General features: G+C 37.0%; 4 protein-coding genes across 16 annotated transcripts; 3 read left to right on the top strand and 1 right to left on the bottom strand.

The window, feature by feature from the left end:
- Positions 1-199: 199 nt before the first annotated feature.
- Positions 200-5,447, bottom strand: FRS11 (FAR1-related sequence 11). The gene is made up of 4 exons (XM_021969017.2): positions 5,211-5,447; positions 2,944-3,966; positions 1,854-2,297; positions 200-1,156 (listed from the first exon to the last, which is right to left on the bottom strand). Exons 2-4 carry the CDS (start codon positions 3,922-3,924, stop codon positions 539-541), a joined length of 2,043 nt encoding a protein of 680 aa, XP_021824709.1. The 5' UTR covers positions 3,925-3,966; positions 5,211-5,447; the 3' UTR covers positions 200-538.
- A 3,132-nt stretch (positions 5,448-8,579) lies between these two features.
- LOC110765792 (lysine ketoglutarate reductase trans-splicing-like protein, putative (DUF707)) lies at positions 8,580-14,788 on the top strand. Of its 7 annotated transcripts, none has more exons than XM_021969023.2 (16): positions 8,580-8,862; positions 8,945-9,044; positions 9,812-9,943; positions 10,125-10,184; positions 10,272-10,373; positions 11,342-11,425; positions 11,510-11,628; positions 11,760-11,861; positions 12,024-12,140; positions 12,836-12,898; positions 12,992-13,058; positions 13,491-13,544; positions 13,621-13,710; positions 13,916-13,963; positions 14,062-14,100; positions 14,282-14,788. In XM_021969023.2, exons 2-16 carry the CDS (start codon positions 9,024-9,026, stop codon positions 14,387-14,389), a joined length of 1,206 nt encoding a protein of 401 aa, XP_021824715.2. In that variant the 5' UTR covers positions 8,580-8,862; positions 8,945-9,023; the 3' UTR covers positions 14,390-14,788. The 7 variants fall into 7 exon arrangements, with proteins under 7 accessions (XP_021824715.2, XP_021824711.2, XP_021824716.2 ...); XM_021969019.2 differs by having other exon boundaries at positions 8,581-8,862; positions 12,833-12,898; XM_021969024.2 differs by having other exon boundaries at positions 8,581-8,862; positions 9,824-9,943; positions 12,833-12,898.
- A 1,202-nt stretch (positions 14,789-15,990) lies between these two features.
- On the top strand, positions 15,991-22,804 carry LOC110765746 (Pentatricopeptide repeat (PPR) superfamily protein). Of its 7 annotated transcripts, none has more exons than XM_021968955.2 (5): positions 15,991-19,298; positions 19,959-20,073; positions 21,898-21,969; positions 22,141-22,329; positions 22,473-22,804. In XM_021968955.2, exon 1 carries the CDS (start codon positions 16,256-16,258, stop codon positions 19,001-19,003), a length of 2,748 nt encoding a protein of 915 aa, XP_021824647.1. In that variant the 5' UTR covers positions 15,991-16,255; the 3' UTR covers positions 19,004-19,298; positions 19,959-20,073; positions 21,898-21,969; positions 22,141-22,329; positions 22,473-22,804. The 7 variants fall into 7 exon arrangements, with proteins under 7 accessions (XP_021824647.1, XP_088108158.1, XP_088108162.1 ...); XM_088252032.1 differs by having other exon boundaries at positions 22,141-22,224; positions 22,409-22,804; XM_088252036.1 differs by having other exon boundaries at positions 22,141-22,224.
- Positions 22,805-23,139: 335 nt separating this feature from the next.
- On the top strand, positions 23,140-25,167 carry LOC110765733 (uncharacterized). Its single transcript, XM_021968938.2, has one exon. It carries the CDS (start codon positions 23,752-23,754, stop codon positions 25,165-25,167), a length of 1,416 nt encoding a protein of 471 aa, XP_021824630.2. The 5' UTR covers positions 23,140-23,751.
- The last annotated feature ends 356 nt before the right edge of the window (positions 25,168-25,523 follow it).

Consider the following 25,523-nt stretch of genomic DNA (forward strand, 5'->3'; position numbering starts at 1 on the left):
GGTAGTCATATTTCCATTTTCATTTTTAGTTGTTATAGTAATTCCGAGTTTTGTTGAGTTGACTTGCAATGTCTCAAAAAGGAAAAACGTCATTTTGGGTTGTGGGTTGACGGATTTTGGGGACACAAGGAGAAAGCCACTGCGACTGATCCTTCTTCCATTGCTTCAACAAACTTAATCATTCTTTCTGGAATCCTAATTGCAGCAAGATGAAATTTGTTTTATACAAAAAACAAAAGGAGAGACATATGGACCTTTCAATTCTATATATATTCTTTGTACACATCCCCACTGAAAGCCATCTATCATAAGTAAGGCATATGAAATGATGTCCAACAAAACCAATTGCCTTGTAGAACCATGATGGCATGTACCAAAAGAACTACAAAATGATCAAGTAACAAACCTCATCCCACATACCAGCTCCCAAAACCCTGATGCCGATTCTAGCTTCCTAGCCTGCCTGACTTACATTCTTTAGCAAATCTTGACAAGTTTCATCTTCTATGAGAATTCTGACTAAGCTAACTGTTATGAATCAAATATTCCTATGCATTGAAGAAATCTCTCTTGTACTTTGCACTGAAACAGGCTGCTCTCGTATACGAGATAAGAGAATGGAGACTTGCTCGGTTGCTATATCTAGCCTCTCCCTCGACTTGGCAGATTCTGTTACAAGAGTTGATACTATATTCTGTAATAACTGTATTCTTTCTGCATGATCACTTGGAGCACTCTGAAGGAGTTTTGCAGAAGGAATGCTGATACGGCGCCAACGGACAGGAAGATATCTCTCAGGGATTTGAAAACAATTTCCTGTGGAGAGAACTCGAAGTGCATGCCGACAGAGAATTCCAGAGAACTCAAAGTGATGGCAACTGCAACTTATAATACCTTCCCGTGGAACCCAATACACTTTCCGACCTCCCTCAGCTTTTGTGTGGTGTCGCACAAGAAAACCATCTTCCATCTCAAAAGATGCATAGTGGGCAGCCAAAACAAGTTGTTCTTGAAGCTTAGAGAAAGCATAAGGAGTAAATATTGAGGCAGCATGGGATTCCATGGGTGCTCCTGTTTTCAGGGATATATTTTGGAGATTCTGTTGCATTGTTTGTTGTTCTCCAGCTTGATCTTTAAAATCCACAGCAACAGCAACCTGTTCATGCAACCAAATAAATAATAGGGGACAGAAAATCTTTTCCATCAAACAAAAGAGATAACTTAAATGGTATAAATTTGCTGAACCTAAGACAACATTAGAGGTAACATATGCGAGTGAGGATTTGAACTTGGGACCTCCTCTTCACCCAAAAAAAATGGTGGCTCCGTAAATTTGCAATTTTATAATAACATTGACCACGAGCAGCATAATATGGTAGCTCAAAGGTAGATAAAACATTGACCACAAGCAGCATAATGTAGTAGCTCAACACTTCTTAGTTGTTACAGTTGTTTTTTTATATTATGCATGCTTTGGTGTGTCACTCATGAAAAAACACAAAAAATTTCCATGTTCTGATGTGCTACAAAATCCTGGGTGACATGACTATATTTATGAGTCCAGCAGCAGAGAGTATTCAAACTCCACATATCAAGTGGACTAGGCAAGATAGAATTGAAAAGAGCTTGAATACAAAGCATAACTGATATTGAAATATTAATCCTCATGTGGTAATATCATCTCTAAGTTACCTTCTGATTTAACCAACCAAGACACATTAAAATGGATCATAGTAAGAGTTCACCAAATACTTTTGACCAAACAAGAGTAAAGGATATCTAAAAATATATATAAAATTATTCCCATTAATCTATTCTAATTTTATTGCAAATTGAAAGAGAGGACACCATACTTGTTCGACGAAATGTGCAAGCCGGGTCTGTGCACTCAAAAATCGTTGGATGAATGCATTAATCGACTTAGACTGTCCAATTGTAGTCATTCCTGCAAAGAAATGGCTTCTCAAGAATGGTAGTGCCCACAGCGAGCGGAGGCCATACAAGTTGACTATGTGCCTGTTAGAGTGAAGCCCAAAAGAATTTACCAAGTCCCTCCATCCTAGTTCAAAATCCTCTATGGACTCCAAATTGTAAATGCGATAAAACTCACTTTTCCACTCATTGTAACGTTCACCCAAAACAGCATTGAACCAGGACGGAAACTTTGCCACTATCATCCATATGCAAAGTGCATGTTTAGTTGTTGGCATTTCCATGCTTATTGCTTCTTTCAGAAACATATTTTGGTCAGTTAATATTGTCTGTGGTGCCCTCCCATACATGAAGCTCAGGAATGCCTTCCATACAAAACAGTAAACCACAGTAAATTTGGGAGTAATGAAGTAGTTTATGAAAAAATACATGTTGCATAAGCCAGATATTCATCAAGAGTATAAGAAGATTCCAATCCATATATGTTTCTAGTTCAAACTGGCTATCTGGAAAAGACTGACAGAGGCACTGAACACACATAAGGGTGTGATCATCTGCATTTACTACGGAGTAAGAAAAGTTCCCAACTAAATACAAATTGACTGCCATAAATCTGATAAAAACATGCTTCCTAGCACTCCAAAATTTGTACTACAAACTGCCAAAAAATCATTCTATTTAAAGAGAAAAAAATGCAGTCCATTGTTTGAAGTTTGAACCACAATTACCAAATCAACATGTCTTATGCATGGCCAAAACCTGACTGGCCAATCCTTAAGGCGTCACCTTATAGTTCTCTCACCTCCCATCCTATTGATGCCATCTATTCAATTCAGAATCTAAGTTTACAGTCTCACATGCTCCACTGGCTTTTGGTTAAGTCACACAAGAGAATCGTAATTAATTGGTTAGACCAAGTTAAACTTAGGTATCCATCTGTGCAATATAAGAGTGATGTGATAGATTGATTGAAGAAGAATGATAATGAGTATATTAGAGTCACTCTATTACCTTCAATGCCCATGAAAACGACCTTAAACTTTCCTCTCGCAGAAGCACGCAGCCAAAGAAGCAAGGCATGCCATAATTATTTATTCCAACCCATATCCCGAGTGGCATATCGAATGCAGTTAAGCGATGTGTAGTATCAAACACCACTGCATCACCAAATATCTCATATGACTGGACTGATGATGCATACGACCAGGCAATATTCTCTAATCTGTGGTCTGAGTCAAGCGTGTACTCAAATTTGAAGTTAGGATCTTTCTCCTTGATATTTCTGCACATTCTCAACAAGTCTATGCTCTCGTCTTCCGGATCTAATTTCCTAAATGTCTGGAGTAAATTCCTCACATCTTTTTCAGTGAATGGTAAATATCCTGGTTGCACACATTTCTCAAGCTCCATGAGCCTCATCATTTGCTGCACAGAAATTCCTGTTTTGGCAAACATAAGTATCCGGCTCTTATCAGACTCAGATATAGTTCTGTATGCAGGAAGAAAACGAACTTGGTTTGCTTCTAAGAGTTCATGATTATGATGGTTTGCAAAGCCCGTGACACGCCATTCTGGTGCTCCTAATTCTGTTGTCTTGCTTATCCGCATGTATGCTTGACATCCACACCGGGAGGACTTTCTATTCCTTTGAGGCTTCCTCTCATTGCAGGTTTTAATTGGGGTGTTGCCAGCACGATGACAGACAAAGTAGCGTCTAGTAAGTCCTTTTCCTACCCCATCTTTGCCTTCTGTGCGGTGCCTTCGGATTGAGAATCCGCATTGCTTTGCAAATTCACTATAGTATTCATAAGCCGCATCATGAGTAGAAAATCTTTGTCCTATATATGGAATTACATCATTCGTGGTCTCTAATGAAAGCCTGGTCTCATCAGGTGATTCCTCAGTGCTGCTGGTCTCATCCAAAGACAAAGATCGTTGATCTGATGGATCATCATAAACTACTAACATTACTCCAGCGTCTTCAGACATCATACTGTCATTCTTCTGCTTAATGTAACTCTAAGGGCTGCATATCTGATATTGTAAAAATGAGAAAAAGTATTAATTACTGATTCAACCCAGTATATGAATACATTATAGGAGAAAAAAATCTTCCTAGATAGGCGAAGTTAGCATGAAAAACAAAAACTAACAAAAATGAGCTTAATATAGCAAAAGAAATAAAACACAAATAAAGAAATCATGAGTGATAGTGCTGATTCTGATGATGTTTTTAGTATGACTTCACACTAGCCTCTCCACACACGCTCCTCTCAAGTCCGGGAGGCTGGGCATCTGAGAGGTTTTTTATTTATTTGTTACATTATGAAACTACAATTCTTACTGATATTGCGATACATAAATATCAGGTTCAATAATTGTAACTCAAGTTACAAATTGATGAAAGTAAAAGTAAAGCATGTAGTTACATTCAATAGCAATGTGAATAAATAAAAACAAGGAAAACCAAATTCGGAAATGTCATGCTAAACATGAGGAATAAAAATCACAGAAGCTACAGCATCGACAAGAGTCAGCAACATAGTAGTTAAGACCAATTGTGAAAGCATCTAAACCAATATATGTGGCCAAAAACCAACAGATTTTAGCTAAAGAATTTAGTTTTAAACAATCATTCAGACTAGTGCTAATAAGAAAAGAACCACTTAAACCATCATCAACAGAACTTTCATTTCATACTCATAAAGAAAGAAAAAGAAAAAAGAAAAAAAATCAAACTTTCATCAAATGCTCAACTTTTCTTCAATTTCATGTTCTGTGTATAAACATTAGTTGTTAGAGAAAGTAAAGGAAAAATAATAATAATTGAACTTTCATAAAATAATCAACTTCAGTAGAGAGAGAGAGAGAGAGAGAGAGTCAAAGAAAAAGCAAACAGACCAGAAAAGAAAGCTGAGAAATTGATGGGCATTAGGGGAAGGAGTAGCTTTCAGAATTTTTTTTTTTACGGAATGCCAATCACCATTTGAGAAAATAACAGCATTCATGCAGAACAAAATATCCAATTTTCATATATGCTTCCAATGCAAACCCAAAATAGAATTGTTAAAGTAGTTAAATTTATTGGAAAGAACAAAACCTATAATGAAAATATCCAGTATATCGAGACAACAACGAACCCAAAATCACATCAAAGCCATCTCCGAATGGCACAAAACAATGCAAAGAAAACCACAAACCCATATATCCTCCAAAATCAGTTTCAATTGAAAGGACCAAAAAGCAACAAAAAAAAGAAAAAGGCGGTTAAAAGCGACCTTGGTAGAGAGTACGGAATCAATGCAGCAATCAGAATCTGTGCTGCCAAATTTGTATTTTGTGTAGAGTTATGATGAGCTTCTCCTTCTTCAGCCCCGATAGTCGCTGTGACTTTGCTTCTTATTTCAAACTCACTCAGCCAAGCCCCGATAGAGTTTTCTTTCCCTGACTGTTCATTTGTTGTCTGAGCAATCCAGCTGTAGCTGAAGGCGTCACTTCGATTTTCTGTTTTGCTTCTCAAGTCTGTTTTGGGCTTCTTGGGCTTGCCTTAGAGTTTTATGAATCTCATTTTTGCAGACCCAATAAAAAAGGGAATTTCACTATTATGCCAAATGTAGGGGTCCAAATTATAAAAAAAAAAATCTATATAAAATAGACTTTAAAAACACACCTAAAACTCATGGGTTATTCGTTTTATTAGTCCCTAAACTTTGACTTAATTTGCATTTGAGTCCCTAAATTTCCAAAATCATTCTCATGGTCCTTCAACTTTAGTTTCGTTGACAAATTGTCCTACCGTCAATTTTGTTAACTTTTTTCTATTAAATATAGGGGTAAAATGATATTTTTGTATTATTTTTAATTTCCAATTTCTGAATATTCCTTTTACTTAAAAAAATATAATTAAAAATTAGAAACTAAAAATTAAAAAATCTTATTTCTATCCTCAGTTAAATTTAAAATTTAAAATTTAAAATTAGCTCTTATTCCTAAAAACTAAAAAAGAAAAATCATAATTAAATGCAAATCGAGTCTAAGTTCAAGAACTAACAAAACGAATAACCCAAAACTCATTTACAACATAACAAAGAGGTTTCGAACTTCATATAAATTACAAAACTGTCATCAATTTCTTAAAACAAGCCTAACCCCAAAACTTCATAAATAAATAAAAACCAAAAACACTCAACAGGGCATTAAAGTAATTTAATCAGCTGTCCTTTTTCGGGTTTGCTTATAAAAATTAAATGGTGTATAATTTATCTATCTCACTAATACTAAAAATGGTTATATAACTTAATACCTCAAAAAGGAAGTCATCTCATCCCACAATAGAAAGGATAGAGAGGCAGAGAGGTGGGATAAAAAGTAATGAGAGGGTGAGAAGGAGATAGATATAAGGTGGAAAGTCATTGTCGCCTAATTGTTCTTACTTGTCAAAAAATAAAAATATTGAGTACTAGGTAACTAGAGAAATTATGATAGTAAGGTGTATGACATTTTGATTACAATTTTCGACCAATTCATTATATCATATGGTGAAGAATGTATTTGGAAATTGGCATTCAGTTTGACTTCAATTACCAATCACCTCATGCAGGCTGAATTTGTTAATCAAATTTTGCCAGCATAATAATACATATTAAAAAAAAAAGGGAAAGTAAACTGATACATGAGTTAGGTTAGTTGGTCAATATAATGTGTCTGCTCCCTTGCACTCTAGTTTTATTATTAATTTTTTTTTAAATAAAAGGCGAAAGCTTTTATTGATAAGTAGAGATGAACAAGTACAAAAATCAGGTTATATCCTAGAGGATTAGGTGAGTACCTCTACACTAAATGGGCATTTGGTCGTCGGTCTACCAAGGTAGCCTACCCTCTCAACCGCTAGCGAGAGAAAGAACTTTACCACCATTAGAGCATCCCCCATCCCCTAGGAAGATGCCCGTAAAAACTACTTGTTATAATCCTCAAAATAAAACATCAAGAATAAAATTTAGTGGCTCCTCGAACCAATTAAAACATCAAGAATAAACTACTCGTCACCCTTGCACTCGAGTTTAATTCCCTTTCTCGTACATTATATCAATTTGAAATATTATCGTATTAAAAAGAAGAATAAACTCTTTGAATGAGTTTCCTTTTCACAGGCTCAACCCACAGGTTGTGCAGGCTTGGTGCCGGCACAGAGCTACCAAAAAAATGAGGCCTCCTATACACCTCCAGTGTCCAGTCCAATAAAACTAATGTTTTTTGGGCTGTATTTTGAACTTTTTGGAGTCTTTTTCTTTATCTTTACTACAATGAGTCTTTTATTACTTAAACTAACGTACTTACCACCTAAGTTTGAAAGTTTTTATTATAATTTTTATTCAAAATGAGATAATAATAAACAAAAAAGGCCTCATTTTTCATTTTTGCCCTGAGCGGCCATGCCTTTTCATAACCCAATATGGTTGCAAGCACTATACTTGATATTTGGTTACCAAATCATACCACAACATGAAGCATGAATACGGAGTGGAATTATTTGTTTATTGTTTTTTTTTTTTTTAATGCGTTTGTTTATTGGTTTTTAGTAAGAGAAACATGAATGGAATATTGACTTTGAATTGAACAAGTGGTGCAGGTTAGATTTGTTATTTTTATTGAGCAATTATGGTGGCACAACTCAAGCCCATTGCATAGGAATCGGATAGTGGTCTGCGTGTAGTTATTGCTGTGGAATTTTCAAATTTTGTTTATTTAGAAGCACGTTTCATTATTAGAAGAATGAAAGAGACAGTTAATAAAGATTATGTTATTGATTTTTTGCATAGGAAGCAAACCCACGAGTTGATATAATGAAATAATGGCATGATAATTGCTCAAAAGAATAGCATGATAATGGATACCAAAGTACAAGTCCTTGGCTTTATGCCATTATTAATGGAAATATACCTTGTGGTGTATTTCTCCGTATTTGGAATAACCTTGCATGATTACTGTGCTTTTACATTTGTATCAACCCTTTTTGGGTAATTTATGCCCTCGTTACTTATGATCTTGATGCCCAAGTTATGAATATAATTATCGGTTACTTTAAAAAAAAAAATTAATCTTTGGAAAATGGCTTCCATTATTCAAGATGTTCGTTCCCGTGGTCCACTTCTGCCACAATTTCAGAGAGGCAAATATGGTAGCAAATCATTTAGCTAGTATTAGTCATTCACTTTTGCTTTCTTTCTTGTATTTGGTTTAATAATTTCCCTTCTTAAGTTGTTTATCGTTAAAATTTGACTATTTTTTGGTCTCGGAAGAAAATCTTCGTTGTAATTTACTTTGTACCTGAAAAAAAAAAAACGTGTCTCCACTTTTGAGGCCGATTCTTTTATTTATTTTTTAATTAAAGACATCCTAATTACCAAAAAAAAAATAAAGACATCCAGGAAAAAATAGAGGAAAAAGGGAGAAGGACACTTGTTAGCAGGATACGGCGAGTAGCAATACAGCGTAGACGAGAGAGTAGGTAGTGGCGACGCACTTCCCCTCCACTACGCAAACATTCCAGCGTCTCTCTCGCCGCGTGCGTTTCGGGTTCAAAGTGTCTCTAGTCATCATTGCCATCTTTGTCAAATGTCAATAATATCATCATTATCAGGTCTTAACAACAAATTAAAACACACAATTAAACCCACCCACTTGCTTGCTTGCTTTGCCTTCTTCTTCTGCTTCTTCCTAATTACAATATTTAATTAATTTAATTTCAAATTAGCACTTTCTCTCTCCCTCTCTCTCTCTCTCTCTTGCTTCACTGGGTTTTGAAGTGTTTGGCTGTTGCTTCCGGTGAGAGCGACACCGTTTCGGCGGCCGCAGAAGCTTTGGCTGGCTGGCACACTTTGCATGCCTGCCCTTTGGTTGGACCTTCGGTTATGTGTTTGACATAGAAAAGTGTGATTCTGTTTTTTTTTATATAACTTTTTGGCATTCCTTTCTTTATTCTCAGACTTTTCTTTCTTCCTTTCTCTTTTAGAAATTGAAAAGCGAAGAACCAAAACTTGTCTCTTCGACTTATTCTTCTTCTTCTGTTCCCTTCCTTGCTTGTAACAACAATGATCAACCTTTTTAATCCTGTAAGCTTCTCTCTCTCTCTCTCTCTCTTTCTATGGATTTTTGTTTGTATTTATGAGCCTGAAAATGATTGATTATAGCTTTTGTGATTCTACTTAACTGTATTCTACCTACCGACTGGATCATTAATACATTAATTATATATATAATTGTTTGTTTGGGTTTAATGGAGTTCGAATTCTATTTTGCTTTGTTTGCTGTTTGGTTGCTGAGAAAATGTAGAGGAAATGGAAGGAAAACGTGTCTTCTCTCTATTCCTTTGTCTCCCGGCCGCCAGGCTGGTTGCCCATGTGTTCAATTTTGTACAGGTTATGGGAATTGAACTTCAATATGGGCTCAGACTTTGTTAAGAGAGAGAAAGCCTTCGAATATGAGACTGAGTTATGATTCTCTTTGATCATAGTTGCACGAGTACATGGACATGGGAATTTTCTTAAAAGAGAGATGGTTCTATTGTTGTGTGGAATTTGGATTAGTGAATCACTTAAAATTGTTTCCCTCTGTTTCCTTATTGAGAAATTTTTTGGAAAGGAAAAGCACAACGTTTGTTGTTGGTTAGCTTATCTTCTGAGGTTTTAATTTCTTTGGCTAAGAAGTTAATAATTCTGCATCAATTAGTTTGGAAGAATGCTTATGACTACTTTAAATCAGTTCTGCTTTCGTTCTGCCTTCATTGTTTGCTTTCTTATTTTCCCTCTGCTTCCTGATACGACCAACCGATGCTCTTGATGGATCAAATGCAATACAATGTGATTGTTACTTAGCTCAGTGTTTTTGTCAGGCCTCTGCACTGTCAGATCCAAAGAACAGATCATTCTATTGCAGTCTCTTCATTGTAGCTTCATTGATCTGTTGTGCTTACTTCATTGGTGGTGCATCCATTGCTAAGGAGTATAAGGAGGTATGTCTTTCTGTTTCAATATCATCTACCTAAATATCGCTTAGTAGTATGTAAAATATTTCTGCAAGTTATGTGCATCTTTTACTCGAACCTCATTCTACATTAGCAAAGAAAAAAATTGTCTGAATGAATTTTTTTTTGGTCATCTCTTATTAATTAAATACTTCTAAAAAACTTGCAGAGATTAACAAGATGGAAAGTGACCTACTCTAGGCAGAACGCAAAGTTTGATACATGCAAGGTTTGCCTCTTACAGAAAAAAATGTGTCCTTTTTATAATGGCAGTTGAAGTTACTTCTATGGCTGATTTTCCCCTCTTCATCCTCAGAACCGTTGCCAGCCTTTGGGGAGTGAGGCTCTACCAGAAAGAATTGTTGCCAAAACGTCGGACTTGGAAGCGCGGCCTTTGTGGGGCTCCTCTGTGAATAATGTATGAGATGTTATGGCTTGTTTTCATTGAATTTTAGATAATGCCGTTGGTTCATCAGTTAGTTTATAAATCTCTGTAGTTATTTCTTGTTAATTTCTCAATGGGAATGTGGGAATGCATACTCATCCTTGTATGAGAACCATGAATTTTATTGCCAAGTAGTGTTTTCTCCCCTGTCTTCACTGTGCTTTTAATATATCATTTATGGTGACTAGTTTCATCATCGTATTACATGTTTTCTAAAGTTTTGCTTGGTCCGAAAGCCGTTGAAATCTATTTGATCTAAATCTGATAAAAGAAATTCTCATTATTAGTTCCAAATCAGTAACATCTTATTATAGTTTGCCTCGACCATTTTAACATCTTATTTTCATAAGAAACAAAAAGCGTATTGTTTTAAGTTGTAAGCTATCAATCATTAATCTTCAATGCATTCATCCCCAAATATAACTGCCAGCATGACAACTTACTTCAGTTGAGGATATCACAATTTTCACACCTGAATCTTCTGACCGTGTGAACATGATTGGCTTCATATACATTATGTTCTTAAAGTAATCATTCGTTTTGGAATCAGCTAATGTTGGTACGTAAAGCATTACATTATGTTTACACATAATTGTTGCTTGAATTACCTTTATTGGCCTCTAAAACAAAACATGTTCTTGTTGCTGCTTGCTATGTTGCAAATCATGACAACATCTTTTTCTCAATTCTGTATGGATTATTATTTTTAATGTTTATGTTTCTTTACAAACGACTGCACATTTTTTATAGACTATTCCCACAAATAAGAAAGCTTGCAAATTCTAGCTTAGGGACATTGTAAATTCTTTCTTGCACCCGCTTCATTCCCATTGTTATTTTCTATTTACCATAGATATATTAATGTGTTTGTGTATCAATATTTTTCTTTTATTTTTTTGGTGGGTTTATGCTGCCTAAAAATTGCAAAATTCTTGTGTCAGGAAAACTCAAAACCTTCTATGAGCTTGCTGGCAATTGCAGTTGGAATAAAGCAGAAAGAAATAGTCGACAGAATTGTTAAAAAGGTAATGATCTATTGGCTTATGCCCTTTACATTAGAATATTCTGTCCATTTATAATGTTTTGAAATATCTGTTGTTGTTTTGCAGTTTCTATCAAGTGATTTTGTTGTAATGCTTTTTCATTATGATGGCGCTGTGGATAAATGGAGAGATTTAAATTGGAGTGATCGTGCCATACACGTGTCTGTGATGAATCAAACAAAATGGTAACATTGATTCTCTCACGTGGTTACCTAAAACTATAGTTATTTACAAATAAGTTACCATTGATTGGGTGGGAACACTCTCTACATGTTTGGATAACATCTTGATGAAATAATACTGTATGATGACATAGGTGGTTCGCCAAGCGTTTCTTGCATCCAGATATAGTTTCTGAGTACGAATATATTTTTCTTTGGGATGAGGACCTTGGAGTTGAGAATTTTGACCCGAAACGGTAAGCATAGTCAGTTAAATTTTTAAAATGATCTTGGCATCCCTATAGTGATTACTATTAAATTTTCACATATCATTCTGGTCTGCTATGATGTTATTAATAAAATACAATATGACACAGAGACGTAATGCATTGTGTTTTGATCTTGTTAATCTCATATAGATATCTATCCATTGTTCGGGAAGAGGGACTTGAAATATCACAGCCAGCACTTGATCCTGACAAGTCAGATGTGTATCATCCAATTACTGCACGTGTGAAGAAATTAAAAGTGCACAGGTTAGTGCAGTTTGTATCCTGGAAACTGGATTTCCTATGGCAAAAGTACTGCTTAATATATGAAGAGACCAGTGCTGGTGAGGTACTGTTTAGTCCTTGGTGTATCTTTCAAGAGAAAGAAAAGAAAAATAATATGGCTGTATATTGCTTGATTAGTCCTTGCACTAACTTTCAAGCCTGCATGTTTTAGCTCGGAGATATTTATATCATAGTTACAAAAATACACGTAAAAGCCAACTCCTAATGGAGACTAATAAAAGACAATAATTTCAACCATATGTTAGACAGGCACCAGAATCCAAACGTTTAACCTGTTAGGGAATGCGCCAGCAATGTGTATCAACCATGTTTTATTACCTATCCATTTTGGCGGCCTGCTTTGACCCAGACCACAACCTGGCCCGACGGGTAATCTTTGGGCATTTTATTTGTAATAACCTAGTATACATAAATTTCATTTGCATTTATGTAGAGGACGAGCTATGATTGAATTTGAGAGGAATGGGCAAACCATATTTATTTGCTTTGTGCATTTGCTATGGTTCTTTTCATCAATTGCCTTCTGGCATAGCCACCATTTGGGGGATTTCATAACTTGTATTTTTCTTAGTGTAATATTCTTTTTTAACTCTGGGATATCAAGGTATACATTAGAATTGACTTTTATCCATATTCGCCTAATTTTTTAACAGAAGGTTTTATAAGTTTAAAGGCAGTGGAAGGTGTGATGACCACAGCTCTGCCCCTCCGTGTGCAGGGTAAGCAAACTGCCTATGCACTATCCTCTATGTTTATATTTCTGACTAAACTATTACATCGCTGAAACGTTTCCCTTCTGGTGTTTGGTACAGTTGGGTGGAAATGATGGCACCTGTATTTTCAAGAGCTGCTTGGCAATGTGTATGGTACATGATCCAGGTACATAACCCCTAGAAAACCAACACCACCCACATTCACAACATATTTACTTTTGGTAATGAACAAAAATATATGACAGAATGTAGATGGGTTGCCAATAGATCTCATCATTTATGCTCCACCAATTTTTTATTATTAATGGTTACACTGAATAACCCATGTAAGTTAAACACAAGAATATATTGTTGGAGAAACAACCATTAGACGCAAAATAGTATTTTGGATAATTTTTACTATTTTCTAGAAAGGTCAGGCCAGAAGCCTTCCTGTAAAGCATATAGTTACTATGCAATATATATAAGTGCTTTTGAAATTTCGGAATTCAAAATTGGATTATGTCAACTCTGCACTGTATTTGTTTCTGTGGAAATTTTTCTCTAAGAAACTTTATGGTGAATATAATTATTCTGTGATTATTTATTCTCCCTACAGAATGACTTGATCCATGCATGGGGCCTGGACGTGCAGCTTGGTTATTGTGCACAAGTAATTCTTCTACCTTATAGCTTTCATTTTTACCTCCTTGGCTATACTTTGTGATACCAGAACTATTATCTTTCAGGGAGATCGAACAAAAAATGTTGGTGTGGTTGACTCTGAATATATAGTTCATCTTGGTCTTCCTACACTTGGTGTCTCAGATGGAAATAAGGCAAGTATAATGGCATCAAGGCATCTTGGGCCTTTGTAACTGTTTACAATAGTAATGCTGTGCTCTTACATAAACATTTATTGATAAGGATGTGTATCAAACATGATTTCTGGTTTTGTTCTAGCAGGATAAGCTGACGCATGGTCTTGATGTTCAATATTATTATCTGATTTGCTTTTTCTTTTCCATCTATTCCTTTGCATAGGTGACTAATGCCCCAGCTCCTCCTCAGAAAGGGGACCCCGAAGCATTGGTGTGTTTTGAATTTCTTTTTCTGTATTAGATTCTTTATTTACATATAATTGATGCTCCTCCCCACCAATAATGTGAGTTCATATTTTGTAATTTTAGGCACCATCTGCCTCTGATAAAGTCAATGACAGAGCTAAAGTAAGCCTTCTTCACATGTCCTATTTTGTCAACTGCTTTGTCCTGCTCATCAGGATTGTGGATTCTGTCAATCTTGTATTCTCTCGCTCTGTGTGCACGCCCATGGGCATTTGTAGACGATGCAACTATTTCATGTACATTCTTTGCAACTACTTATCTGGTGAGTGTGACATGTTGGCAGGTTAGGATGCAGTCCTTTATTGACATGCAGATCTTTAAGGAAAGATGGAGTAATGCAGTAAAGGAGGATAAATGTTGGGTTGACCCATTTCAACTATCAGCAAACTGAAGTAACCAAAAAGTCTATTTACAGGACATCCATCAGGCAAAATGCATGGTTGGTGGCCCTTCTTATACACAGACAACAGAAATCAGACTCACATCACTGTGCATACAATTACTGCGTGAGACAATATATCACAAACGACATATAGAATTTTCTGGTGATGCAAATTCATTTCAAACAGCTGACGACAACTATTTGAAGACTGAAATGGAAGTTGTGATATGAAATTCACTCACCAATTTGGTTGAACAGCTGGTGCCTGGTGACACAACGTATTGTTGTATTCCGGGCAGGAATGATCCGTACAGCTTATTTTGTTGTGATTGTATCATCGATTCGTTGTAAATTGCACCATATAAAGGCTCTTTTGTTGATAAAGGTTGTACATTTCTGTTTTCTTTAGGGAATTCAGTGTTTGTTGAGATGCAATTGTGTGTAAGGTTCTTTGTTTGCAGTTTATTAAAGCGAACAGATAAGTTTGTGGAAAGAATCCTCTAGCCGGCTCTTTGGCAATTGATGGGTAGGTGAAGCATTAGCTTAATTGTGAAGGGAGAAGAAAGGGAAGGGCATGAAATTATTTGAGTATGAAGTGAAGTTTTTAGAACTGCAACCCTATATTTCATAAAAATAACACACAACCATGGACATCATCATCACAAGAAGCATACACAAAGTTGCAAAACAACACAAGCCTAGAATCCAACACTTTGATTTTGCAAAACATAGCCTGATCGTTCTTTGTAATTTTTGCTACATCATTAGTTAACATGTCACATATTGTTACATCATAACATGCTGTTTCCAACTAACGCCCGGTTTGAGATTGCTTTTTTTTCACCCAAAATTTGTTTCACTTCAAAGTTAAGGTGTTTACTAAATCATATGGAATTGGGGTATGAAAATGTCATAATTGTTGGGTTAAAGTAGATGACAAATTTGGAATTTTTAAAATTGTGTGAGTATATAATGGGTAAAAAAGATGGATTCGTAATGGGTTAGTTCTCTAGGAATTAGAATACCACCTCCCACTCAAGAATTGAATTCTTGATTTTGTGTAGGCCCCACTTACTTTTTAATTATTTGATGTGAAGTAAATGCAGAAATCCTCCATAATTGAAATTCAATTCCTGATTAGTAAACACATCATAAAATAGTGGAGATTAAATGCTATTACACAGTCATTGAACAAAAGGTCCCAAAAACAAGGAGAATTTGGAAACCCAGTGGGGGGTTTTAGACTTATTTTCTCTAATATGTCGAATTCTTAATATTATTATTTTTTTAGTAGAAGTAATAGTCTCTAAATTATAGGGGAGAAGGTTTCTTACACACTCACACACTATTACGGTGTCATAAGGATTTGAAGATAAGATCATTAGTTTGCAAGTCAAGATTCTTTTTCACTGAGCTAGATGGTGTTAACATATGTAGGATAATTATTTAATTTAATGAATAGGGTCACATCATTGTTAAGTTCACTAATTGGATTTGTCATGTCCTGGCCGGCCCACCAAACCAGGCCTAAAGGTCCATGAATTGAGTCTCGTTGAGTTGAGCCCACATCTGCAGCTGCTCCAGCCAGCCGTGACTCTGTGAGTTTGGATATTGGAAGTGAAGCCTCAAGGCGTATGCAGAGAGAGAAACACAAACCTACTATTCTCTCCTCCTCCTTCTCCTTCTCCTTCTCAACACCACCATTTTCTCATTTTCTCATTTTCTCATTTTTCTGATTCAATTTTTTATGCAAACAGTAGGCTATGCACCTTTTTTCTTACTCCCTCAAATCCAAATGCAATCCATTCTCATGAACTGAAGAATTGGGTGGTCCTCCTCCTCCCTCATCCATCCAATGCCCCAACAAAGAAGAAGATGATGAGAAAACCCAAACCCATTGCCATTATCTGCTGTATCAACCACCCACCTGAGCCCTTCCTCTCTCTCCTCCTCCTCATCAAACCCTTCTCCTCCTCTTCCACCATTGCCGCTGCTTCTCCTTCTCTTCCTCCAGTCCCCGAACAGCCACTGGATCTCTCCTCCCAGCTCTTCGCCATTCTCTCCCGCCCCAATTGGCAACGCCACCCTTCCCTCAAGAAACTAATCCCCTCCATTTCCGCTTCCCACGTCTCTTCCCTTTTCGCTCTCAATCTCGACCCCCAGACCGCCCTCGGCTTCTTCAACTGGATCGCCCTCAAACCCGGTTACAGGCACACCGTCCATTGCCATTCCTCCTTGCTCAACATTCTGATCCCCAATGGGTTCTTCCGGGTCGCCGAAAAGATCCGAATTTCGATGATCAAGGCTTCCACTTCCGCTCAGGATGCCTTGTTTGTGCTCGAATTTTTGCGGGGGATGAACCGCGCACTAGAATTCGAGTTCAAGCTCACTGTCAGGTGCTACAATTTGCTCCTAATGTCATTGTCTAGGTTTTCCTTGTTTGAAGATTTGAAAACTCTGTATTTGGAGATGTTAGACGATATGGTTTCACCGAATTTGCATACGTTTAATACCATGATCAATGCCTCCTGTAAATTGGGCAATGTGGCTGAGGCAGACTTGTATTTTAGTAAGATAGGGCAGGCGGGCTTGCGCCCTGATACGTTTACCTACACTTCTTTGATTCTGGGACATTGTAGGAATAAGGATGTGGATACTGGCTATAGGGTTTTTAAGCTAATGCCGCACAAGGGTTGTCAAAGAAATGAGGTTTCCTATACTAATTTAATACATGGGTTTTGTGAGGCAGGTCGGATTGATGAGGCTTTCAAATTGTTTTCTCAAATGGGGGAGGATAATTGTTTTCCAACTGTGCGTACATTTACTGTTCTTATTTGTGCATTGTGTAAATTGGGAAGGAAATTAGAAGCTATGAATCTATTTAAAGAGATGGCGGACAAGGGTTGTGAACCAAATATTCATACTTATACCGTGCTCATTGATAGTATGTGTAAGGAAAATAAGCTTGATGAGGCTAGAAACTTGCTAAACAAGATGTTGGAGAAAGGGTTGGTTCCTAGTGTTGTCACCTACAACGCAATGATTGATGGGTACTGTACGGAGGGAACAGTTGAGGCTGCACTTGATATTTTGGCTTTGATGGAATCAAGTAATTGTTGTCCAAATGCTCGAACATTCAATGAATTGATTTCCGGGTTTTGTAAAAGGAAAAATGTATACCAGGCAATGACACTGCTTAATAAGATGCTTGATCGGAAGCTCTTGCCAAGCCTAGTTACATATAATTCATTAATCCATGGGCAGTGTAAGATAGGCCATTTTGATAGTGCTTATAGGTTGGTTAATTTGATGAAAGATAGTGGTTTGGTTCCTGACCAATGGACTTACAGTGTTCTCATAGACACTCTCTGTAAGAGGGGGAGATTGGAAGAAGCTCATGCCCTGTTCGATTCTCTCAAAGAGAAAGGCATAAAGTCAAATGAAGTGATCTTTACTGCTTTGATTGATGGTTATTGCAAGGTTGGGAAAATCAGCGATGCCCATTCCTTGCTTGATAGAATGCTTGCAGAAGACTGTTCGCCAAACTCGTACACTTACAATGCCTTGATAGATGTGTTGTGCAAAGAAAGAAAACTGAAGGAAGCATTATTACTGGTGGAAAAAATGTTAAGTATTGGTGTGAAACCTACGGTACCTACTTATACAATTCTAATTAAGCAAATGTTGAAAGAAGGGGACTTTGACCATGCTCATAGGCTTTTCGACCAGATGGTGTGTTCTGGTAATCAACCTGACCTATTTACTTACACTACATTTATTCATGCATATTGCGGCATAGGGAATGTAGAAGAGGCAGAGAAGCTGATGATTAAGATGAATGAAGAAGGAATTATAGCAGACTCATTGACTTATACATTATTAATTAATGCATATGGACGTATGGGATTAATTGATTTGGCATTTGATGTTCTTAAGCGTATGTCAAATGCTTGTTGTGATCCTTCTCACTATACATATGCCTTTCTGATCAAACATCTTTCGAATGAAAAGTTAATGAAGACAAACAATAATATAGTGGGACTTGATTTGGTCCCAAATGTCTCCTTCATCGATATTACTGGTGTTTGGAAGACAATGGATTTTGAAATTGCTTTAGAGCTCCTTGAAAAAATGGTTGGGCATGGTTGTGCACCCAGTACAAACACTTATGAGAAGCTTATAGTAGGTCTTTGCAAAGAGGGACGCTTGGACGTAGCCCAGAGGTTATACAGTCATATGAGAGAGAGAGGAATTTCTCCCAGTGAGGATATTTATAATTCTCTTCTTACTTGTTGCTGTAAGCTGCAAGTGTATGGAGAGGCATCAATATTGGTGGATGCGATGATTAAGGATGGTTATTTACCAACATTGGAGTCCTCAACGTTGCTTGTATGTGGGCTTCTTGATGAAGAGAAGACTGAGAAGGCAAAAGCCGTTTTTCGTACTTTGCTTCGTTGTGGGTATAACTACGATGAAGTAGCTTGGAAAGTTCTCCTTGATGGTTTACTTAAGAGGGGTCTTGTCAACATATGCTCTGAGCTCGTAAGCATCATGGAGAAGATGGGTTGCCAGCTTCATCCTCAGACATATTCGATGTTGATTGAGGGAATTGATGGACCGTAAAATACTGATATTTGATGTTGGTGTTTTCTGGGTTTTAAATCTTTATCTGTGAGCACTACAAGCAAAGTAATTTTAAAAAATTATATTCACAGAGATTTTGTGTAAGCGCTATGAATTGTGAATACGAGCATTTACACCTAGTTATTTATGTATCGGGAGAATGTGACACAAGATTTGTAGTCTTTCAAGTGTTTTATTTGCTATGTGAATATACTTTCTCTTCATTCAGTGAGTACATATATCATATGTTTCTCTGGGACGAGGACCTTGGCATTGAGGATTTTGACAAAAAATGGTAAGCATAACCTGTTAACTTTGATAGAATGATCTTGGCACTCTGTGATGTGATTGCTGTTAGATTTCACACTATTTTGGATGCTTTGATGTTTTAGATTTTTTTTAAAAATGCAATCCTGCACATGTATGTATGCATGCTTATTTCCTGTGCACAAGGCTATTAACTGCAATATCTGAATTGGAATTATTAGAATGTCATGATTTTGTTTAATCTGAGTGCACAAGAAATTAAACCTAGAATAGTTAAATGCCAAAGTCTAGTTTCTCCAAATTAGAGTCACAAAGCCATTCAATTACCCCTAAACATACACACGTGAATGCATAATATGTGACTATTTCTCCTAGTACTAAGTATTATACCTCACATTCTTGTCTTTCCGATAAAAAACTGTCTCACATATTTATACAACAATAGTTTGAACAGATTTTATGGAGAAATTGTTAGAAATGAGGGCATTACTTTTCATGAAAAAATGGTTTTAAAATTTAGACCACTACTTTACCAATTTCTTACTAGTAAAGATGACGACACTAAACCAATCTTTGTATTTTGAACAATAAGATACATTATCACATAAACAATTTCTTTGTTTCTCCTTTTATCCCATGGTGCTCAAATTTTTTTTATTGCATCATGAACATGTTAAATCTTGTGTAGATATCTAGCAATTGTTCGGGAAGAGGGACTTCAAATGTCACAACTTGCAGTTGGCTGCCAACTAAGAGCCGTATCATTCAGTCAATGCATGCATGAAGAAATCAGAAGTGCAGTGGTTAGTGTATTTCTTTTTCCTGGACAAGTAGATTTCTTTTGTAATATTGCAGTCTAACTAATAGCCACAGTACTTGAAAACAAAGGCACCAATATAGTTAAGGGATTTATCAGTACATGGATTTCTTTCAAGACAAAGGAAAAAAAAGAGAAAGCTAAAAGAAAATAATGGAAGGTAGAATTTTGGCATTTTGTAGGTGAAAGGTACTCTGGGAAGAATAAAAACTTTCCGGCAAGAATACAGTTGATAATGGTGGTCTTTTCTGATGGAAGAACATATCTGGCCTTTTCTGTTGCTTTTTAAGTGTAAACATATCTGGCTTCATCTTCTTCGAGTCTATAGTTTTCTTTTCACTTCCTGTGTGGTGTTATTGTACTAAGGAGAGTCTCAAACCCCAAACCCTAAATCTTAGACCCTCAGTGAAAGTAAAAGTTTCTGCTTCGCTTTCCTTCTAAGAGATCCATCTTTACTCTGATTCTTGTTTCATTTTTCTATAAATTTTGTCCTCTTCCTCATGACCCAGATTGATCTTTAAATTTACATAGGGTCCTAAACTTCGAAAGGTGCAAAACCCAGCAATTTGATTTTTTTTTTTTACCCCCAAAATTATCTCACATCTGGTCGTCTTAGTCCTTGTTAGGCCAAGATAAATAGGGGGAGTGTAGACATCTTTTATAAGAGGATTGAAAGTTTGATGGTAAATTTTCTGTGCGAAGGAATGATGGAAGGGAATAAGGGTAATTTGGTCAAATGGGACTTGGTGATGCACATGAAGGAAAAAAGGGAGTTTAGGTGTTGGGAATTTAACAAGGAGAAATAAACCTTTACATGTGAAATGGTTATGGAGGTTTTCACAGGAGAGGGATGCTCTTTGGTAGGGGTTGCATGACAATGGGTGGGGTTCGCAAAATTGTGACGAGAGGATCAGGTCGATGTCCTTGGAAATATATCTCCCGAGGCCTTCATTCTTTGGTGTCTTTTTGTTGGTTTGGGGTTGGAAATGGACAAAGCGTGAGGTTTTGAGAAGACTGTTGTGTAGGAGAAACAGCTTTTTGTAATCTATTTCTTCGTTATGCAGACGATCCCTTTTCCTTAATATCCCATTGCAAGCTCGTGTACAAATTCTTCTTCTTTCCCTTTGAGCTAGGATTTTGGGTTTAGAAGGAATCTAAATGATCAGGAGGTGGGGGTTAACAGAGTTATTGGCTGTCTTTGAAAATGTGTGGTTCCATCTAGAGTGGATAGAAGAGTAAGGATTTTGGGGTTGCTGGGGGTCTTCTCAAGTAATTTTTTTTCAAAACAGCTAATGGACAACTCTTCTCTCTTCCTTTTTGGCCCCTCTCATGCAATTTGAAAGGCTGAAGTACCTCCTAAGGTAGGGGTGTTAGCTTGGATTATAGTTCATGGGTGGTTGAATACTTGTGATATGGTTCAGAGGAGACAACCTTCTTGGTGCCTTTTACCCTATCCATGTGTGATGTGTAAAAATGATAGTGCAAGATTTGAGTTCTTTGGAGGCAGAAAGAGGGGCATAGTGTTGAAAAGATGCACTGTATTGGTAATTTTTTGGGTGGAATGGATATAGAGGTATAGGAGGATCTTTGAGGAAGTAAGGAGTGAGGAGGTGGATCTTGTGGGAGAGGGTTCGATTTTGGGCATCCCTTTGGCGTGAGTACCTTCAGAGTTTAGGAATAAGCTCTTCTCAGACTGTTTTTGATGATTTGGAACGCTGCTGTATTTTAGCCTTTAAATCAATCTATCTGCGTTTAATATTGTACATCAAATCAATCTGCGTTTAATACTGTGCATCAAATCAATCTGCAGGCAAATTGCTTTTATGAGTAAGGAAGTCAAAATTGGGTTGCGTCAACTCTGCACATTATCTTGTCTTTATGGGTAATTGTTCTCTGATTAATTATTCCCTCGAAACTGACAGAATGACTTGATTCATGGGGATGTGAAATGCAGCTCTGCTATTTTGCACAAGTAACTTTTCAGTGTTGTAGGCTGTAGGCTTGTAGCTTCCATTTTTAACCCTCTTGGCTGTGTTCCTTGACTATCTTTCAGGGAGATCGAACGAAAAATGTTTCTGTCATCGGCTCTGAATGGTTTATCATAGTTTTCATACATGGCATCGCAGATGACATTAAGGCAAGTAGCCAAGTATCAGCCTCTTCAGGTTTTTAACTGATTGGAATGGCAATGATGACAAATTGTCTGGTTTGTCACGGTTTGGGTCCTACCCATGTATAGCAGGTGACTAACATCAATAGTTTGATGAATATAAGCTGATACGGATGTGCATTTGAAATGATTGCTTATTTTGTTCTGGCAGGATAAGCTCACCTTTGGTGTTGATGTTCCATGTTGTCACACTTTCCATCTATTCATTTGCACAGGTGAATATTGCCCTACCTCCTCAAAAAAAGACTCAAAAGTATGTGTGTTTGGTTGACCCATATCAGTTGGTGGCCATTCTTATACTCAAGTCAATAGAGACCAGAAATCTGTCATTGTGCATGCAAATATCTGGTGCAGAACCAAAGGAGAACCAGCTGGGGGAGCTCAGAAGCGGTTGGTATCCTACTCAACAGCCTTACCTGGCATGATGCATCTCAAACAATATATAGAACTTTCTGATGATACGATACGACAGCTGATTAAAAGTATATCAAGTGTGATTAGGAACTCCTTAACTGATTGTGAAATTAAAAATATTTCTTCTCCATAAGCTTCGAGACGCTCCACATGAAAACGGCATAAGCATTTTTTGTTGTTGCCTCACACATTTTTCAGTTACATTTGGGAGAAAGTATATTAGCTAATGCCGTAGCCAAAGGACATTTTATTCATTTGCTGGTTTCTCTTCTGTTTTTTGTGTTTTTTTTCTTCCCAAAACAGACTATATTATTAGAACTTGAACATGGGATAATAATAATATTGTTGTACAATGAATTTCCAAAGAAATACAAAGAAAATGACAGCATATGAAACTTCAATCCCTCTCAATCCCTAAATCATACACTTTACCCAAATCGATTTAGGGCTGACACACAATATCAAGTCCAGAATGAATTCCATAATTAATAAATTCAAGTCCCAAAAATTCATACGAATATGTTAAAGGTGAGTAGAGAAATACGATGTAGACCTTTTTGGTCGAATGGATATGGAATGGATGTTTTCATTGAAAACGGGCAGTGCCCACGTTGTTATTTTTGTTGCTGTTTTTCTATTTCTTTTTTAATATCTTTTCCTATTTCTCTCTTGTATTGGGATATATCTTTACTAAAGGAAGCAGTATGACCCCATCTAGTTATAACATTTGGTAGAAAACAATGGTGGACGACACCGTTTCAGTCTAAAAACACGCTTTTTAAAACCTTGTTGTGTTGGGATATCCATCATTCCTATTTCTTTTTGTGTTGGGATTCTCAATTACATGCACTATATAAATATGAGGAAAGTGAGCTACCTATATTCTATAGCTTACCCCACAATCTCTAAAGCTCTCAAGAGACGTACTTAACTCCCAAAATCTCTCTTCCATCGATTTGCACATCAATCCGTCTTAATTTTATCATGACACCCTGCAATACTACTTGTATCAAAAGAAAAAACAAGTTGCAGCACTAGCACCACAATATCTCAAAAACATCGCCGCTGAAAAGCACCACCATGTTCAATCTTGATGATCTCCCTGACTTTTTATTGGTCGAAATCCTTTGTCGAATTCCTCAAAAATCGGCAGTTCAATGCATGTGCGTGTCCAAACGTTGGTACGGTCTTGTTTCTGATCCTTATTTTGTTGGCCGCTTTCTACGTCTCCGAAGTGATAACCAGGTGCCCATTTATACTTATTTCCTGTTCACGAATCCAAAGAAGAAAAGGAAATTGTTTTTTTCCGATTGGGGGAAGGAGCCTAAAAGAAGCAGCGACTTGTCTCTTTTGAGTTTCCTGCCTCCTTTTCAAGAGCCTCCTGCTGTCAGTGTCAACACACGAGCTGGTGAACCCATCGTGGTAGGGGAATACAATGACTTGCTTTTATGCTGCGCAACCACGTGGTTTCAACGTTATTACTACATTTGCAATCCATACACCAAGCAATGGGATGCTCTTCCTCCCCCTCCTCAATGCTACAAAAGTATAAGAGTTGGATTCATTTGCGATCCCTACTATAACACTACTAGTACTACCAGTACAATATTCCAGCTTAATGCCGAGTATAGGTACAGTGTTGTGCGATTACTCCCTGAATTTCCAGGGCTTGAGAATTCATCATCCTCCCAATTCAAAGCACAGATTTTCTCTTCTGAGACCGGTAAGTGGACAGAGTCGGTTGTATTAACTCCACGAAGCTTTCGTTTCGATAACTTGGCTTGCAATGCCGGGGTTGCGTGCAATGGAATGTTGTACTGGTGGAGTGCTGCTCATGCTGATGATGGTAGCTTTATTATTGGTTTGGATCCCTACTCCAATAATAGTAGCAGCACTGGTGGCGATCATAATAAGTATTATTTACGTTTCATCGATAAGCCTGAAAATGAGGATGGATACATAGACTTGGTAGGTGTGTGTAACAGAGAAGGGTGTCTGCGAATGTGCCTGCTAGACTCATATGGTAATATAAGTGTTTTCGATTTTAAAGATGATCAAGTTGTGGACAGCGCTGCTGCAGGCAAATGGTGTTTGGTAGGCGAAACTTCCATGTACCCATTGTTTTTGGAAAAATTGACACGTGAGGGGCGCTGGGTTGACAAGTTTATGGGTCTTGCTTTCGACCCAATTAACAAGGATAAGATTTATCTAGAATGGGATCAACACATTTTTGTACTTGACATTCGTTTAGGATTGTCATGTAAGGGGTGGGAAACTCCGGGTAGTTTTAGTCCGATTCTTGTTGGGAGAGTTGCCTTCCCAGTTGTCCTCCAATGGTGGCCGACACCAGTTACTAGACACAAATGGACGTCCTCGAGTTCAAATCGTGTACCAGAAGGGCATGGTGGCCCGAGAACCAGAAGCTCAACAAGGAAGAGACCTCATTCTCAAAACCGCAGATTTCTTATTGCAGAGATAAAAATGAAAATTAGCTAGGCTAGTTTGAATGCGCAAGCAGTTTCATCCGCTCATTCAATTCAAGAAACAGAAGACAAAGTTACTTAATCCATATTTTATAGTTTCTGCTTTCAAAAGCTTGCAAGAAGTGGTGCATAATTTTATACCTCATTCTCTTCCCATTGTATTGTGCTCTATTTGCTGCCATAGCAGCTTTAGAACCATGATTTTGAATAAATAATAATATATAAAAAATTAATCAAAATTGCCAAGTCCAGCTTTTATTTTGTGTGTTCTATCCTCTGGTATTTATTATTTAAAAGTTCTCCTTATGTTAAATGAACTAATGTTTGCTAATATAAGGTATAAACAAACATCATTTCATCCGACTCAAA

The sequence above is a fragment of the Prunus avium genome, chromosome 1 (genome assembly GCF_965620075.1).
Source record: "Prunus avium chromosome 1, drPruAviu1.hap1.1, whole genome shotgun sequence".
Classification (NCBI taxonomy): Eukaryota; Viridiplantae; Streptophyta; class Magnoliopsida; order Rosales; family Rosaceae; genus Prunus; species Prunus avium.